General features: G+C 39.2%; 1 protein-coding gene across 1 annotated transcript in view; it reads left to right on the top strand.

Moving 5' to 3' along the window:
- Positions 1-15,765, top strand: part of LOC143122252 (uncharacterized) — a 71,002-nt gene that overhangs the window by 46,384 nt on the left and 8,853 nt on the right. Inside the window, exons 3-5 of the mRNA XM_076283111.1 lie at positions 7,490-7,536; positions 8,634-8,700; positions 8,938-8,984. Coding sequence (XP_076139226.1) covers positions 7,490-7,536; positions 8,634-8,700; positions 8,938-8,984 — 161 coding nt within the window. The remainder of the gene's footprint in view (positions 1-7,489; positions 7,537-8,633; positions 8,701-8,937; positions 8,985-15,765) is intronic.

Here is a 15,765-nt window from a genome sequence, read left to right as displayed (position 1 = left end):
ACCCAGCTGAAACTTATCTAACAAGTACATTTTAACACTAGAAGAACTGCCACAACAGTAATTTTGACCTTATTGAAAGTTGCATGTACAATAACTTTGTTTAAGAAAAGTATACTGTCCCGCTAGAATTTCAGCCTTTACTAAACATGTTAAACATTTTAAATTATTTTCATGATACACATAAGGCAAATAAAGTATTAGCATTTCTACCTATTTCAGCCATACATATAATAACCTCACCATAGTTTACAGTACAGTAACTCATGTCCTCAGAGTGTAGCTCTGTAGCAACTTGAACTAGCTAGCTAAAACCGATTGTTTTCGGGGGGGGGGGGGGGGTGTTCTCAGTGACCTCGAGAAAGTCCATTCTTTTTGTCCCTCCATAATGTCACAAGATGTTGAGCACAAGTGCAGAGAGATGTACGCACATGATAAAAACAGCATGGCATCAAGGTAGTCTTGCTCACAATTTGTGTTCCTCTTCCTCATGCATGCCACATGAATAAGGAAGCAGGTGTAAGGTGAAGTGAGGTCTTTGCTGAAAGGATTATCAACTGTTTTTTTTTATCACATATAAATGGGGTACTGTGTATGAATCTTGGCAGCAACAACAGACAAACAACCTGTCTTGACAAAGACCCATGTTTGACTTGGCTCTGTATCCAAGTTTATTGTTGAAAAAGTTTCAGTTGGCACCTTTAGAGAAATTAAACTGGTCCAACTGGCCTCAGAGATGTGGAAAAACACATTGCGTAATGTTGGTAACACACGCACAACAAAGATGTTGATATTTTGTAAAGTCATTAATAAGTTAAAAAAGCTATGGAAGACTGAAGAGAAGACATTCACATGTCAGAGGTTCACGTGGCAGACAAGTTTATATAAACTATAGACCCTTTCAACAATAAAAACAAAAACAATGCTTGAACGTTCTATTTGGTTCCCAATCTACTTCCTCTGCATTAAGATAACATATGAAATGTTAAAACGGAAGCCTTGTGAGGCCAACTATGATGCTGATAATGGAACTCTCTTGAAAGGGTCTATACCAGAGAGGGTTAAAGCGGAGCGAGAGGCGCAAACGTTCGACAATTTCCACAATGTCCACACACACACACACACACACAAGCACACATGCACGCAGGCAGGCACGCAGACACACACACCTGATAGATTTTACCAGAGCCATATAAAGGTAGAGTTGCGACAATGGGTGTTCAAAATTTGTTAAGGTCACGTGGTTCATGTAAACTTCAAAAAGTTCCCGGAAGTGTTTGACAATGGATTAGAATACATTAAATAAGCTACTGTTCAATGATAGACAGAGCCACAATTTTGGGTAATTGACAGACAATAAATGCATTGATATACAATATTTATAACACAGTGTAATTATTGTGTAAACTGTGTTGTTATCCTATCATTACAACAATATTAAATTAAATTCCAGGTGACCTTTTTTTCTCCCTTTTACGTATGTTACACTTAATATTAATTTCTGTACAAAACCAAGACATGAGATTCTTTAGAAAACGCAATAGCACCCACCCCATAAGTAGCCTAGGCCTATCTAAATTATCGTTATAAAAAATTACCTAGTACGTGACTCAGGAGCTGTAAACCGTGTTTTTGAGACTGCGTGTAGCCTACAACAGCGCATGGAGATTTTAATTTTGCAACAAGAAACTGTAACACAGCTAGTCTAAGTCTAACATTAACTTGTTTGAGTTTTCTCCCCAACGATTTCTCTGGTAGTTCTTCACTGATCTGAGGTAATGAGCGAACTACCTTAAGTAGCTAGCGTCTCGGGAGAATGAAAAAAAAGGTTTAAAAGTTTTTTAACATCCAGTGTAATGGTGGGCATGTTAAGTTAACCGTAGAATTACCTACACAGTAACCATGGTAATGCGATGCGAGTGATCATAATAACATATAAAACGTGATATAGTCCTTGATAAATAACCAGGCTATTCTCATAAACAGCATTTTTTCATCGTTTGTCATTCACCGTGCTGTGAATACAGCATTAAGATGCTAGGCTAAAGAGCTTGAGATTCAGAGAACCTGCATGGTTGTGCTCATCCTGTCAGAAAATAGCAATTTGATCAGTGATCATGCATCATATCAGCGCAAGCTGATACCGTTTCAATACCGTTTAAAACTGGTTTCTGGGGATGGTGTTTACAGCTGCAGCTCCCTCAAATCTATATAGGTTCTCATGCATATTAGGCTAGCTTTTGCCAATGAAAATGAATGCAACATAAAAAAAAACAGTAGGCCTAGGCTACTGCTCCTAACTGAAGAAAAGTTTACGTTACTGTAAGGAAATTATTATTATCATTGTATAACCTTTGTGTAAGCAGAAATATTGTTGTGCTGAGTTCTAAGAACAGAGAGTTCAAGTTAAATGTTGTTGTGCTGAGTTCTAAGAACGGAGAGTACAAGTGTGCACCCAGACAGACAGGAACTGCACCCTGTCTGTGTGTGTGTGTGGGTGAGATAAGTATGTCACAATGAAGTCACTATGTCTTGCTTCTTATTTTCTCTGTGCATCTGTACAATAAAAGACACAGCTTTTGGGCTGCAGAGTCAGAGACTGATGGTGTGAGGAATTCTTCCTTACATTAGCAGGCTCTCCTCTTGGTACCATAGTTTGTGGGCAAAGTCATACTACATGTTGTGCTTCTTGTATCTATATGTTGGGGTTAAATTCCCTGACAGTTACCAACAATGTTAACAACAAACTCAGCTTCACTGCTGCAAACAAAGTTGGCTATATGCTTCGCCATGTAACGAACCAGCTAGCCTTGTGATAGCAAAATCTTTACCTTTTGTTTAGTCCACTGAAAGTTACAAGGATACAAGGATACAAGGAAGTTTATTGTCACATGCATATAGTTACTGGAAGTAAGAAATGCTGTGAAATTATGTCTGGTGTCAGCCTATTTGTGCATTAATGGGGGGGTAAAAAGTGCAGTAGAAGAGGGATTTAGTAGATTAAGTGGCAAGGGCTGCATAAGAAAGGTGGGGTAGGATTGGGATTGGGGGGGGCACCAACAAGGAGCACCCAAGAGCAACAGGGGCAAGGAAAAGCTCCCTTACCAAGGAAGAAACCTTGGGCAGATCCACGGCTCAAGGGGCTAACCCAACTGCCAGGGGTCTTGGTGTGTGTGTTGGGGGGATGACAGGGGAGATGGGATAGTGTGCTGTGTATGTGGGGAGAGGGCAGTGTGCAATATGTGTGTTTGAGAAGCTTCCTCATGAGACAATGTGCTGTGTATTGGGGGGCGGGGGGGGGGGCAGTGTGCTGTAAGTATGTTGGGGATGTGTGTTGGAGAAGCTTCCTGATGAAATGTGCTGTGTATGTAGGGGAGGGGCAGTGTACTGCAAGTATGGTGAAGGGACTTACTATTGCAAGCAGAGTACTGTATGTATGATGTATGTGAGTGATGACAGTGAAGATGTGTGTGTGGGCGGGAGGGGAGTGGAGCAGTGACTGTGTGTGTGTGTGTGTAGTGTGTGCGTGTGTGGGTAGGTGGGAGCAGTGTGCTGTAAGTATGTCGAGGATGTGTGTTGGAGAAGATCCTGAAGACAATGTGCTGTGTATGTAGGGGGGGGGGGGGGCAGTGTGCAGCAAGTATGTAGAGGAGGCTTACTGTAGCAAGCAGTGAGCTGTATGTATGTGAGATGATGACAGTGATGATGTAAGTGTGTGTGTTGGGGATGGGGGTGGGGTGGGGGGTGGGGGGGGTGGCAGAAAGGCTAGGCAATCAAGGACATGGGTAGATGGAGGAGAAATCAAAAATAATAAATAAAAAGTTCTATGGAGATGTGCAAAAGTTGGAGAAAGTCAGATATGTGTGTGTGTGTGTGTGTGTGTGTGTGTGTGTGTGTGTTTTGACGTGTGATGAAATAAGAAAATAAATAAAAGGTCTGTAGCATAGGGAGAGGGATGTAAAAGTGCTAAAAGTCTTGTAGGTGTGTGTGTGTGGGGGGGGTGGATCATGAGTGCTGAGTAGTGAATGAGTGCAAAGTCAGTATAGTGTGAGTTCAGAGTTGGGAAATGTTTGAGAGTGCTGAGGAGTGAATGTGTGCAAAGTCAGTATAGTGTGAGTTCAGAGTTCGGATGGCCTGGGGATAAAAACTTCTCCTGAGTCTCTCAGTTCTGGCTTTGTGACTACATAGGCGTCTTCTTGATTTCAGCAGTAGGAATAATCCATTGTTAGGATGAGAAGAGTCCTTCAGAATCTTTTGGGCTCTTAGGAGTACTCTTCTGGAATAGATATCTTGTAGAGCAGGAAGTTGAGTTCTTATAGTACGTTCAGCTGAGCGCACTACTCTCTGCAGAGTACTACAATCTCTAACTGTGGAGTTCCCATACCAGGTGATGATGCTACCAGTTAGAACACTCTCAACCGCTGAAGTGTAGAAGGCCTTCATGATGGATGTAGAAACATTGAATTTCCTTAGCTGACGAAGGAAGTAGAGTCGTTGTCTGGACTTCTTCAGAACATATTGAGTGTTAACAGTCCATGTTAAGTCTTCAGTAATGTGGACACCAAGGTATTTAAAACTTGTGACTCTCTCTACAGGTTGCCCGCTGATCATTAGTGGGGTGTAACTGTAGTTCTGCTGCTGCCTTCTGTAATCCACTACCATTTCCTTGGTTTTAGTGATATTCAGTGTCAAGCTGTTAGATTGACACCACTGTGCCACCTCATCAACCTGATCCAAGTAGAGCTGTTCATTGTTGTTACTAATCAGGCCCAAGATCACTGTGTCATCTGCAAACTTGATGGAGGTATGACTACTGTTGGCTTTCCAGTCATGTGTGTAGATGTTGTACAGCAGTGGACTCAAAACACAGCCTTGGGGAGCACCAGTGCTGATGGTTAATGAGTCAGATGTCAGACCCCCCACTCTAACCACTTGTGAACGGTTGGTGAGGAAGTCAAATATCCAGTGACACAGGGTGGTGTTCAGTCCTAAGGCCTTCATCTTTGTGACCAAGGTGAGAGGTACTATCGTGTTGAATGCTGAACTAAAGTCAATGAACAGCATCCTCACATAATTCCCATTCCCCTCCTCCAGGTGAGTTAAGGTGGTGTGCATGAGGTTTGAGATAGCATCCTCTGTAGACCTGTTGGCTCTGTAAGCAAATTGGAGGGGGTCGAAGGAGGCAGGGAGGGATGAGCAGATAATGATTTTCACAAGCTTCTCAAAACACTTCATCACTGTAGACGTCAGGGCTACTGGGCGGCAATCATTCATACATGATGGACTTTTGTTTTTCGGTACTGGAACAATAACAGACTGCTTGAGGCAAGTAGGAACTGTCTCTTGAGCCAATGATGTGTTAAAGATATAAGTGAACACAGGAGCTAACTGAGCAGCGCAGGATTTCAAAACCCTGTTAGAAATTCCATCCAGTCCAGCAGCTTTTCTACAATTAACCCTCCTAAAGGCATTGCTCACATCGACCTCAGAGACACAGAAAGGTGCATCCTCATTTGCATCACATGCTGCTGCAGCTAGTGCAAGATAGTCTGTGTTTTTCATGTCAAAGCGACCATAAAAAGCATTAAGTTCATCAGGGAGGGCTTTACTCACATTCATCATAGGAGGGGACTTTCTTTCCAGTGATGGTTCGGAGTCCTTTCCACACTGCTGGATCACCCTCCAAGAAATCAGCTTCAACTCTGTCCCTATAGCGCCGCTTAGCATCTTTAATAGCTCTACGTAAACTATAAGATGCTGCTTTGTAATCCGTCATATCCCCTGAATTATAAATCATGGTGCGTGTCTTTAATGCCGTTCTCACTTCTGTATCCACCCATGGCTTCTGGTTAGGGAAGCTTCGGATCTTTACAGTTGGGATGATGGAATCAGTTAGCATATTGATGTAACTCAATGATACTTCCGTAAACTCATTGATGTCAGCAGAGTTCGTCTTGAACATCTCCCAGTCAACGTTGCTAAGGGCTAGGGTTGCCAACCGTCCCGAATTGGGCGGGACATCCCGTATTTTGGGTGATTTTGATTTGTCCCGTCAGGGACAGGACCACTCCCGATTTTCAATCACAGCTTATCGGCCTTGTTAACTTGTCAATAGTAGGCTACTGTAAACGCACCTGGAACAAAGTGTCCAGTGCCGCCGCTACCACGCGCATCTCGCACTGTGCGCACGGCACCAAGGGACAGAAGGGGCACCAGAATTTAGCCAGGGAAGCTTTACTGCAAACTGCTTTTCACTCTTCTTAGAGAACGATTACAATGTCAAAATGCAGCAGTCCTCTCAGTCTCTCTATTATGCAGCAGATCTAACTTGAACGTTATGCTACTCGTTTTAATTGGGAACGAGAGGGAGAGAGGGTGGAAGTTTCCAGCTGGCTTGTGATCATTGGTAATTGATTTCACCTTTTTAATATAAGAAACTTTTAAAAGGAAATCATGTGAACAACAAAAACAACGCGAGGAGATTGCGGAATTATCCGGTTCACACTATGCTACTGACCATTTACAATGTGAGGGCACTTTGACATAGGCTGCACGCACTGTGATTTGGACTGATAGAATATGAAGAGTGGTCAATTGCCTTTGTGTAATGGAATTGGTGAGTCTTGAAGTCTTCAATAATCCGTTTCCCTTAAACTAAGCATTTACATGAAGCACATGATAGCTATGCCAATTGAAACACTTTCCACTTAGATAGCTAGGTGGCTACCAGGTTCATAATTCACTTTTAATTGCAAACAGAAAATATCTAGCTAGCATCATTACATGCTTTTATTTCCACAGGAATGAAGGTTGTTTACACCAACTTAATATACTTAATATACATTGTGCTATAGGCGTAAATGTGGCACAAAAAATGTTAGACTTTGTGGAATGACCATAGGCTATATTTGAATGGAGCTGGCAAAATATTCTGAATACCGTGTAGACAATGCTCTTAAAGTGACAGTACACCGTTTGTAAATTAGTTTTTTTTTTTTTTTGTTTTTTTTTTGGTGGGGGGGTGGTCTCGCATTTGAAGTGAAGTGTCCCTCATTTGGGGTTGAGGAAGTTGGCAACCCTACTAAGGGCGTCCTGTAGCCTGGCTTCTGACTGGTCAGTCCAGCGCTTGACCTCCTTCGTCACTGGGGGGTCCGTCCGACTTCTCTGTTTGTACATAGGCAGTAGGAAAACAGCAGCATGATCTGATTTTATATATATAAATGTAACATTGAAATTACTTCACTGACTAATGATTTAAGGCCAATTTTAGTCAATTTTAAACTGCTACAACAAAATTCTATGATATTCCCAGACTTTCCGACAGAAATGTTAAAATTCCCTGACTTTCCATGTCTGGAACAACAAACGCACATATATAAATAGCTATGGTATCATAGGTACTTTTTTGGTATTAAAAAGTGTATGCACAAAAACCAGTTATTCCTGATGCACACACACACCCAATAGGTGTGTCATTCCTTGTTTCCTATAGCTGTTTCTTGTCTGCAATTTTGGCCACAGACAGCTGCAACTACATCGGTGAGTTTCCTTGAAAATGAATTGAACCTGTTTTCAGTTTTATCACTATAATTTACATAACGTAGTTCATATATTTGTATTAGCATACTGTTTTATTATTGACTATTAAAGACATTTACTTTATAGTTATTTTTGTTTTCTAATTTAAGCCGATAGGCCCATAGAGCAAACACTGTAGTCTCCACAAGCAGGTCATGTTAGTGAATAGTATCTTATTTTAGGTGGCATAGTGACTAAGAAGCTGAACTAGCATGCAGTGGCCAGAAAAGTTGTAGGTTAAAATCCCACAATTTACGACCTTGAGCAAGGCACTTAACTCCAAGTTGCTCTCAGGACAATGTACCAATGCCCTTGTAAAATAATTGACATCATTGAAAAAGCGTCTGCTACTGTAAATATAAATGTACAATGCTATCCCAAATATATACATAGCAGGGATGGAAATTACATATTTTGTTCACCTGCCATTGCATTGGGGCTGCCGTGGCCTACTGGTTAGCGCTTCGGACTTGTACCCGGAGGATTGTCGGTTCGAACCCTGACCAGTAGGAACAGCTGAAGTGCCCTTGATTAGGGCCCCTAACCCCCCACTGCTCCCCAAGCGTCGTTGTAGCAGGCAGCTCACTGCGCCGGGATAAGTGTGTGCTTCACCTCACTGTGTTCACTGTGTGCTGTGTGTGTTTCACTAATTCACAAATTGGGATAAATGCAGAGACCAAATTTCCCTCACAGGATCAAAAGAGCATATATACTTATACTTATATATACTGTACATTGTGGCTGGTAGATTCCAAAATCTGCCAGCCACTCAACATCTATCGGCGCTGTTAATGATTGATTTGGTTGATTGGTCTTAAAGAACTGTCATACATGTTTTGTATGATTCAGTTTTTACATTGTTTTGGTCTTGATCTGATTCTATTTGAATCTGAAAACAGAATTAATCCTTACATCACTAGACGTAGTTCATTCATGATGATGACTTAATGATTCTTCAGAGACATGTCTCATAATATGATATGAACCCTTAACAAACATGATGATATGATGATATCTCTGACGATCTACTAACACATTCTTTTCCTCCCTTCTTATAGCTGGTAGCTACAACTGCTGCTCCAACATCACAGCACTCAATTACTCTGACACAATGAGCTCAGTCAGGTAATAAACTATATATGTGTGTGTGTGTGTGTGTGTGTGTGTGTGTGCGTGCGTGTAAAACTGTATTCTATGTGTAGTATATAATTAATTTTACATAACCACAGCATACCATCCAATATCTCAAGCAATATGTTACAAATTGTCAGGATTTTAATGTAACCAATAGATGTTTTTTTTTTTCAATATGACATCTGGTCTCATCTGGCAAAAATGCTTATCGCTTCTCTCCCCCAAAAGTCATAAGAAGATCAGAGATAGTTTTCTGTCCCTCAGTCAGGAAGAAGGTAAGTCATCCATTTTGTTTTCACATAGCTGGAAAATGATTAGGGGAATTAACCTGTGTCATTTTATTTTCATACATTAGACCAAGGTGTACTCAGCCTTATTTTACAAATGGTAACTGTGATTTTGTTCAGATTGAAATAATGCTGAAAGTGTGCAAAATGTAGCCTACGAAAATGACTAATTGAAGTGGTCTAGCTGGGATGTTTGGTGTGTCCAGTATGAATAGCTTACTTGCCGCTTCTTAAAACTACACAGGCTGATGAAATGACGCAAATTAAAACACTGATAGTGTACTGCGATTCCTGCAACCAGGCAAACCAGTCTGCAACCCCTTACCAAATATAAGTTTATGGAAGTGTACTATTGGTATTCAGTCCCAGGTAAAAAAAAAAAACTATTAAAAGTATACTTTTTGAAAGTGTACTAAGTACCGTTTATACTTTTTTCGTCAAATCCAAGTGTAATTAAGTGTATTGAATTATGTATTAAGTGCAACTTAATACCAACTTGACTATACTTTGAGTGTAATTAGTGTGCTAAAATGGAACAACTTTTTTCAAACTTTAAGTGTTCTTAAGTACATTATACAAAAACAGATTTTATGAGCATTCGAAACGCAATCACAGTACAATTTTGTAACATCCCAAGTGTATTGGAAATGTACTTAAAAGGCATTACAATATAACTAATAATAGTGTAGTAGTGTATTTTGAATACACTCTCATCATCCTCATTTCTATTCATTTGGCATGCTTCTGTAATATTTTAAATTAACTTCAAATGTACTTCCTGACTACAAAGTGCCTTGAAAGTTTGCAGTTATGTTAATAAAAGTATAGTCTTAAGATACTTTAAGCATTATAAAGGCATGCAATTTAAGTATAATATTAGTGTGCTTTAAAATTGTACTATTAGTACTCTCCTACCTATTCTGTTACATGACAAATTACACTTTGATTATGAGAAAAACATTTTATTGACATGAATGAAAACAAAACATAATATTCATCCATAACAAAAGTAAAACATTTTTCTGAAAGTTATGGATCACTTGAGCATATCGTTTCAAGTTGGATGTGGTAACGCGATAAAACATGCATTTGGCCGTATTATATTATTTCACATGCATAGATTTTTCGAGTGGCTGTTTGGAGCGCTGGTCAGATTCCTCCTCGCTCGCATTTTTTTTCATGCTTGGGGAGCAGTTTCCTCTGAGTGCGCACGCGCAGAGAGAATTTGCGCGCACACATTTAATATCTACGTGTGTGATATAATATATAATATAATACACCCGAATGCATGTTTCATCGCGCAAGTGCTTTTTGCCACTATTGTGTCGCGATACTCTACAGCCTCATTGGTAGACCATCAATTCAAAATGCAGATTTCATGAAAAACAAAAGTTGTTTACCCTCCTAGGTGAGAGAATTTGCCCTCTAAGCTTGAAATTGTTTACTGGACACCCAGCCTACAGCCAACAACTTAACAGTCTAACATGGCTAAATGTGTAATGCATGATCATTTATTGCTTATTTGTTTGCAAAGTCTTCTGGCCCAGAAAGAAAACCATGGTGGTTACGGATCATGGCTGAGGAGGAAAGGTACAGCTGGTAGAGTTATGCAGTGAGTGAACCTCCCTCCCAATACTGAGATGTGGTGGCAAAAGCTGTGGTAGCTAGCTTCCTTACTAGCACACCATCTTCCAGTCCAAGATGCATAAAGTTTTCGGTGGCAACCCGGGGCTGGACAGCAGTCAAATGCATTGACCTTGGTATTAGAGAATTTGTCTCTGTTGTCTGTGAACAGAAAGAAGATGGAAAACATTTTACAAGATAAACAACATTTTACACATAAATCCATTGGCAATGATGAGATTAATACAGATTATCTGTACCTATTTGACATTTACTTTTTATGGGTCAAATAGGTATTGACACCATCTGTTTGCCATCCTGGTATGGGTAGACCTGGCCAGGTAGTCTTTCCTTAAAGCGTTGTGCACCTTGGCACCGATATGAGTGCAACCACCCTGTTTTCTGCATTTGATTACCTTAGATTCCTTTATTTCCAATACAACCGTATTATCGTTTTCGGGTCAAATTGCATTTTAAATGGGAGTCGTAGGGGCACTAGCCTACTATTTTGATGAATGAATCAAAATCATCATGTATCAAAATAGTTCTGCCCCTACGACTCCCATTCAAAATGGCATTTGACCCAGAAACGACAATACAGTCAAGCTTAATGGTGGCGCTTCTGACTTAATTATGCTTTCAAACGAAAGTTTGACTCAGGTACATTCACAAAAAGACCCTAGGTTGCATTTTGGCTTGAGTTATGCTTTAAGAGTAATGGGATAAGGTCCTGGATGAAGAATATTTACCTTTACTGCTGATTATTTGAGGCGTTCAGACATCTCGGTTTCAAAACTGTCCAGGAACACCTGTAAAAACATAGTTAGGCTACAGATTAAAACTAGGTAAATTACAAACACTACCATGAAATGAACTTGAATGCTAAATAATAAAAAAAAAAAAATCTATCGCATAAACCAAGGCATAATATCAATCATGCCTAAGCTTTATAGCACTAACTCAGTAGAACCAGGTTTAATTCCCCCTCTAATATCAATGGTGTAAAAAAACGTTCTACTTCATTAAATGCATGTAATTTGTCCTGTAGACTCATTTTAAAAGATGTCTCCACGATTAAAGAAAAAAACAGCTACAATGTCATTAGCATGCCTAATGAATGTGAAGTGTGACTAGCCTAGCACTATCCTCCTTTCTGTGAGTTAACTTAGCCTACACCACAAATAATATTAAAGAACATTGGTGAACTTTAGGCAAACGTTGCTTAATAAAGAACACACTTTCTTCCATCATAGTTTGTCTAACGTTAGTGCTAGCCAACGCTTGTCAATAATCCCACAAAGCAGGCTAATGTAGTTTTCTTCTTGATAGTGATCTGGTCGACGTATATAACGTTAACGTTAGCTAAATTAGCTAACGTGATCTGGCATTGCTAGCTTTTACTAGCAAGGATAAAAACAAACTCTTGAAAGATTGCTATGCCATCAATTTAACTTCTCCAAAGACTACCGAAGGTCATAAAGAGTAAGCTACATCAGAATCATTTAACAATATGCTTTGGGACTCACCTGATAACGAATAACTTGGCACTTTAGATCCAACTGGCTTCAGTCCTTGTTATCTCATATGACGAGTCCTTCTGGCTCTGTAGGACCAACGTCTCTGGCATGACTAGAATTTATGGTATCTTTAATTTGGACAAACCTGTAACCTTATACGGACCGTAAACGTATGCATTTTCTGGCCTCTACAGTCCATCTGTCTTGCAAATAAAGTTACAAACATAGACTATATGAAATAACGTTAATGTTTGCTCACACCACGTTTTGCTCGAAAGCTGCACAGATCCGCCCACTCCATTTCAAATTCAAACAGCCATGTTATTGGTCAACTGGACTGCCTATACATTTAACTGTGTATAAATTTAACAAAATGCCACATTCATCCTCTCACAACCTCTACTACATCACAAACGTATAGGCTACCTTACTAAGACACAAAATCAACAAAAGAAAAAATATTATTTGATGACCAAAACTGATAGATCAGTATGTCTCTAGACTAGGTTATTGCACATTGCCATCCATGCGGCTGACATATCAGGCCTAAAAGCTACACACATTAGTATTTTATTAAAGGTGAGATGACTATGAAACTATACAAACAATGTATTAGGCCTACCAAAAAAATATACTTTCCATAAGTACACTATATTACAACTCTAAGTATTAGCAATTTAATACACTTAAACTAAATAAACTACTTTACAATTTAAAATACACTAACAACAAAGTACACTTTTAAAAAGTACATTACAAAAACACTTTGAATATTGCACAATAAGTATATTTAATTTTAGTACACTGAAGTTGAACTTAATACTATGACTATGAAACTATACAAACAATGTATTAGGCCTACCAAAAAATATACTTTCCATAAGTACACTATATTACAACTCTAAGTATTAGCAATTTAATACACTTAAACTAAATAAACTTCTTTACCATTTAAAATACACTAACAACAAAGTACACTTTTAAAAAGTACATTACAAAAACACTTTGAATATTGCACAATAAGTATATTTAATTTTAGTACACTGAAGTTGAACTTAATAACATCTACTTTGAAGTATACTTTCTAAAAGTACACATTAAACATACTTTACATAAAGTACAAAAAGTGTAAGCATACTTGCTTTATACTTCATGTACTTTAATCATATTTCTAACACACTAAAGTATACTACTTTTTTACCTGGGGTGTTTACTTCAAGTAAACGTGTAGTTAAAAAGGTGAAGATCTGGAGAATTTTATGGAACTGAGGCAGGGACGGACTGGGACTAAAAAAAGGCCCTGGACTTTCTTTCTAATAAGCCCACTGCCATACGCAGTACACGTATACCATACGCAATACACGCGTACCATACGCAGTACACGTATACCATACGCAATACACGCGTACCATACGCAATACACACGTACCATATGCAATACACGCATACCATACGCAGTACACGCATACCATACGCAGTACACACGTACCATACGCAGTACACGCGCACACATCCTTGTCCCTTGCTGTCTCACATACTTTGCATTCAAAAATAGATGGTCACAGTTTACAAAAATACTAATTATTTGCTGCTAGAGAATTTGGGCACCATAACATGAAATACTTGTGGGCCTCTCAAATGCCCTCCCGTGGAGGGCATGCTCCCCCATGCCGAAAATGTTGAAAAAAAAAAAAAACCTTAAATGATGACTTCTGGTGCATTTTGTGGAAACTAATTGATAACTTGATGTCAAATATATTACATGCATTGAATGAAAGCATACGGCCTATAAAAAACTTACACAGGTTGTTATATTCAACTAATTTTAAGCAAGTCTTTTGGGAGTTTGATGTCATCACTACCAGTGATGCCAGTAACGCGTTACTTAGTAACGCGTTAGTCTATTTTTACCACTTTTTTCAGTAACGAGTAATCTAACGCGCTACTATTTACAAACCAGTAATCAGATTAAAGTTACTTATCTAAGTTACTGTGCGTTACTATTTTTGTCATGTTCCTTAATAAAAAGATATATTCTTTGCTTTCTTCTTGTCTTGGGTATTAATGTCATGTAGAGGCTATGCTCACGTTTTCAGCATGAGGACAATTCACGTGCAGCGACACAAACGTAAACAACAGTGGAGGGAGAGAGAGAGATGCACATTTCATCAGTCATTACTTTGAGTTTGTGTCAGTTAAACATGACAACATTAAGGTACATTGTACATTCTGTGCTGGCGACAAAGTGCTGTCTAGCTAGACATCCCAAGTCTCCCGAAGTTTTGGGAGTCTCCCACATATTGATAGCGGCTTCCTGACGCCCGCAAATTACATAAAATCTCCCGGAACCTAGAGCGAACAAGAGCACGCAAGCCAGACCGGACTTCAAATCAAAGATTCTAGAATCTTTGCTTCAAATCGCGTGTGCATAGCTTAATGCGCACACAACGGAGGGAGAGAGAGAGGAGTGGTGCGTTTGTGCCTGAAGCGCATCCAAGACAGAGAGCATCCTGGTCTGTTTTGCTAAATCAACCAATCCGTTTTCAGTGTAAGTGCTTATATCTCTTTTCTCCCAAACATAATTAATCAGTTCAGTCAGTGTATCTAGGAACAGAAGCGTCATGGCAGCGTCAGTGCCCCTCAAAAAGATTTAAGACCCATTTCACATCAGACTAGACAAAAGTGTACCCAATTGTCTCAAAAGATTAAAACATAATGATCATCTTGCACACTGCACTGTTTGTAACAGCAACTTTAGCATTGCTCACGGCGGGTTAAATGATTGCAAAAGACTTGTTGAGGTGAGTTTAACAAGTGTAATTTCATTTGCATATTATTCAGGCCTATAGGCTACAAGATGGCTAGTTGCCAAGGCTACATGAAAAAAAAAATCTACATATTTTACTATAACAGTTTCTATAGGCCTTCCTTATTTGGTGTACTTAGACATTATTGAACAAACATCTGAATTTCAGTATCTAAGTAGGTTAGGTTGGGATGTCTGCTATACATTGCTGTTAAAATGCACTTCCAGTATATTGAGTATTGACAAAACCGTTATCATTTTTATGTTGAGGCGTTGGGGGTGTTGTCGGCAGCTGCTGAAAGTAACTAATAAAGTAACTTGTAATCTAACTTAGTTACTTTTAAAATCAAGTAATCAGTAAAGTAACTAAGTTACTTTTTAAAGGAGTAATCAGTAATCAGTAATCAGATTACTTTTTCAAGGTAACTGTGGCAACACTGATCACTACATCAATGGAGTACGCCTAGCTCCTGAGCAATCTTTAAATAAGGTAAAGGTCACACCTGTTACTGTAAACTCACCTTAACATGACATTTACTGAGAGTAGAAAAAAAAATCTTATAAACCTTATCTTATAGCCTAAACAAAGCAACACTGTCAGGCCTATGGTTTACTTCTCTGTAGGAAAGGCACGGGTAGCTCACTGCAAATAACCCCTTATAACATGTAAATGATCTGTTAACATGTTAGGCTATATTCTTGTTTTTTCCTTCAATATTCATTTAATTATATTTTGTTTAAAAATGAAGAGGCCTTCTGCCTTCATGGGGACTTTTCATTTGAAAAGGGGCTATTGTGAGACTGTATGTAGGCCTAGTGTATG

The sequence above is a fragment of the Alosa pseudoharengus genome, unplaced genomic scaffold, assembly GCF_046254945.1.
Source record: "Alosa pseudoharengus isolate Yale_2024_CS ecotype anadromous, Long Island Sound unplaced genomic scaffold, YU_APseudo_1.1 YU_APseudo_1.1_scf_1, whole genome shotgun sequence".
Taxonomy (NCBI): domain Eukaryota; kingdom Metazoa; phylum Chordata; class Actinopteri; order Clupeiformes; family Clupeidae; genus Alosa; species Alosa pseudoharengus.
This window is presented reverse-complemented; position numbering and strand designations above follow the sequence as displayed.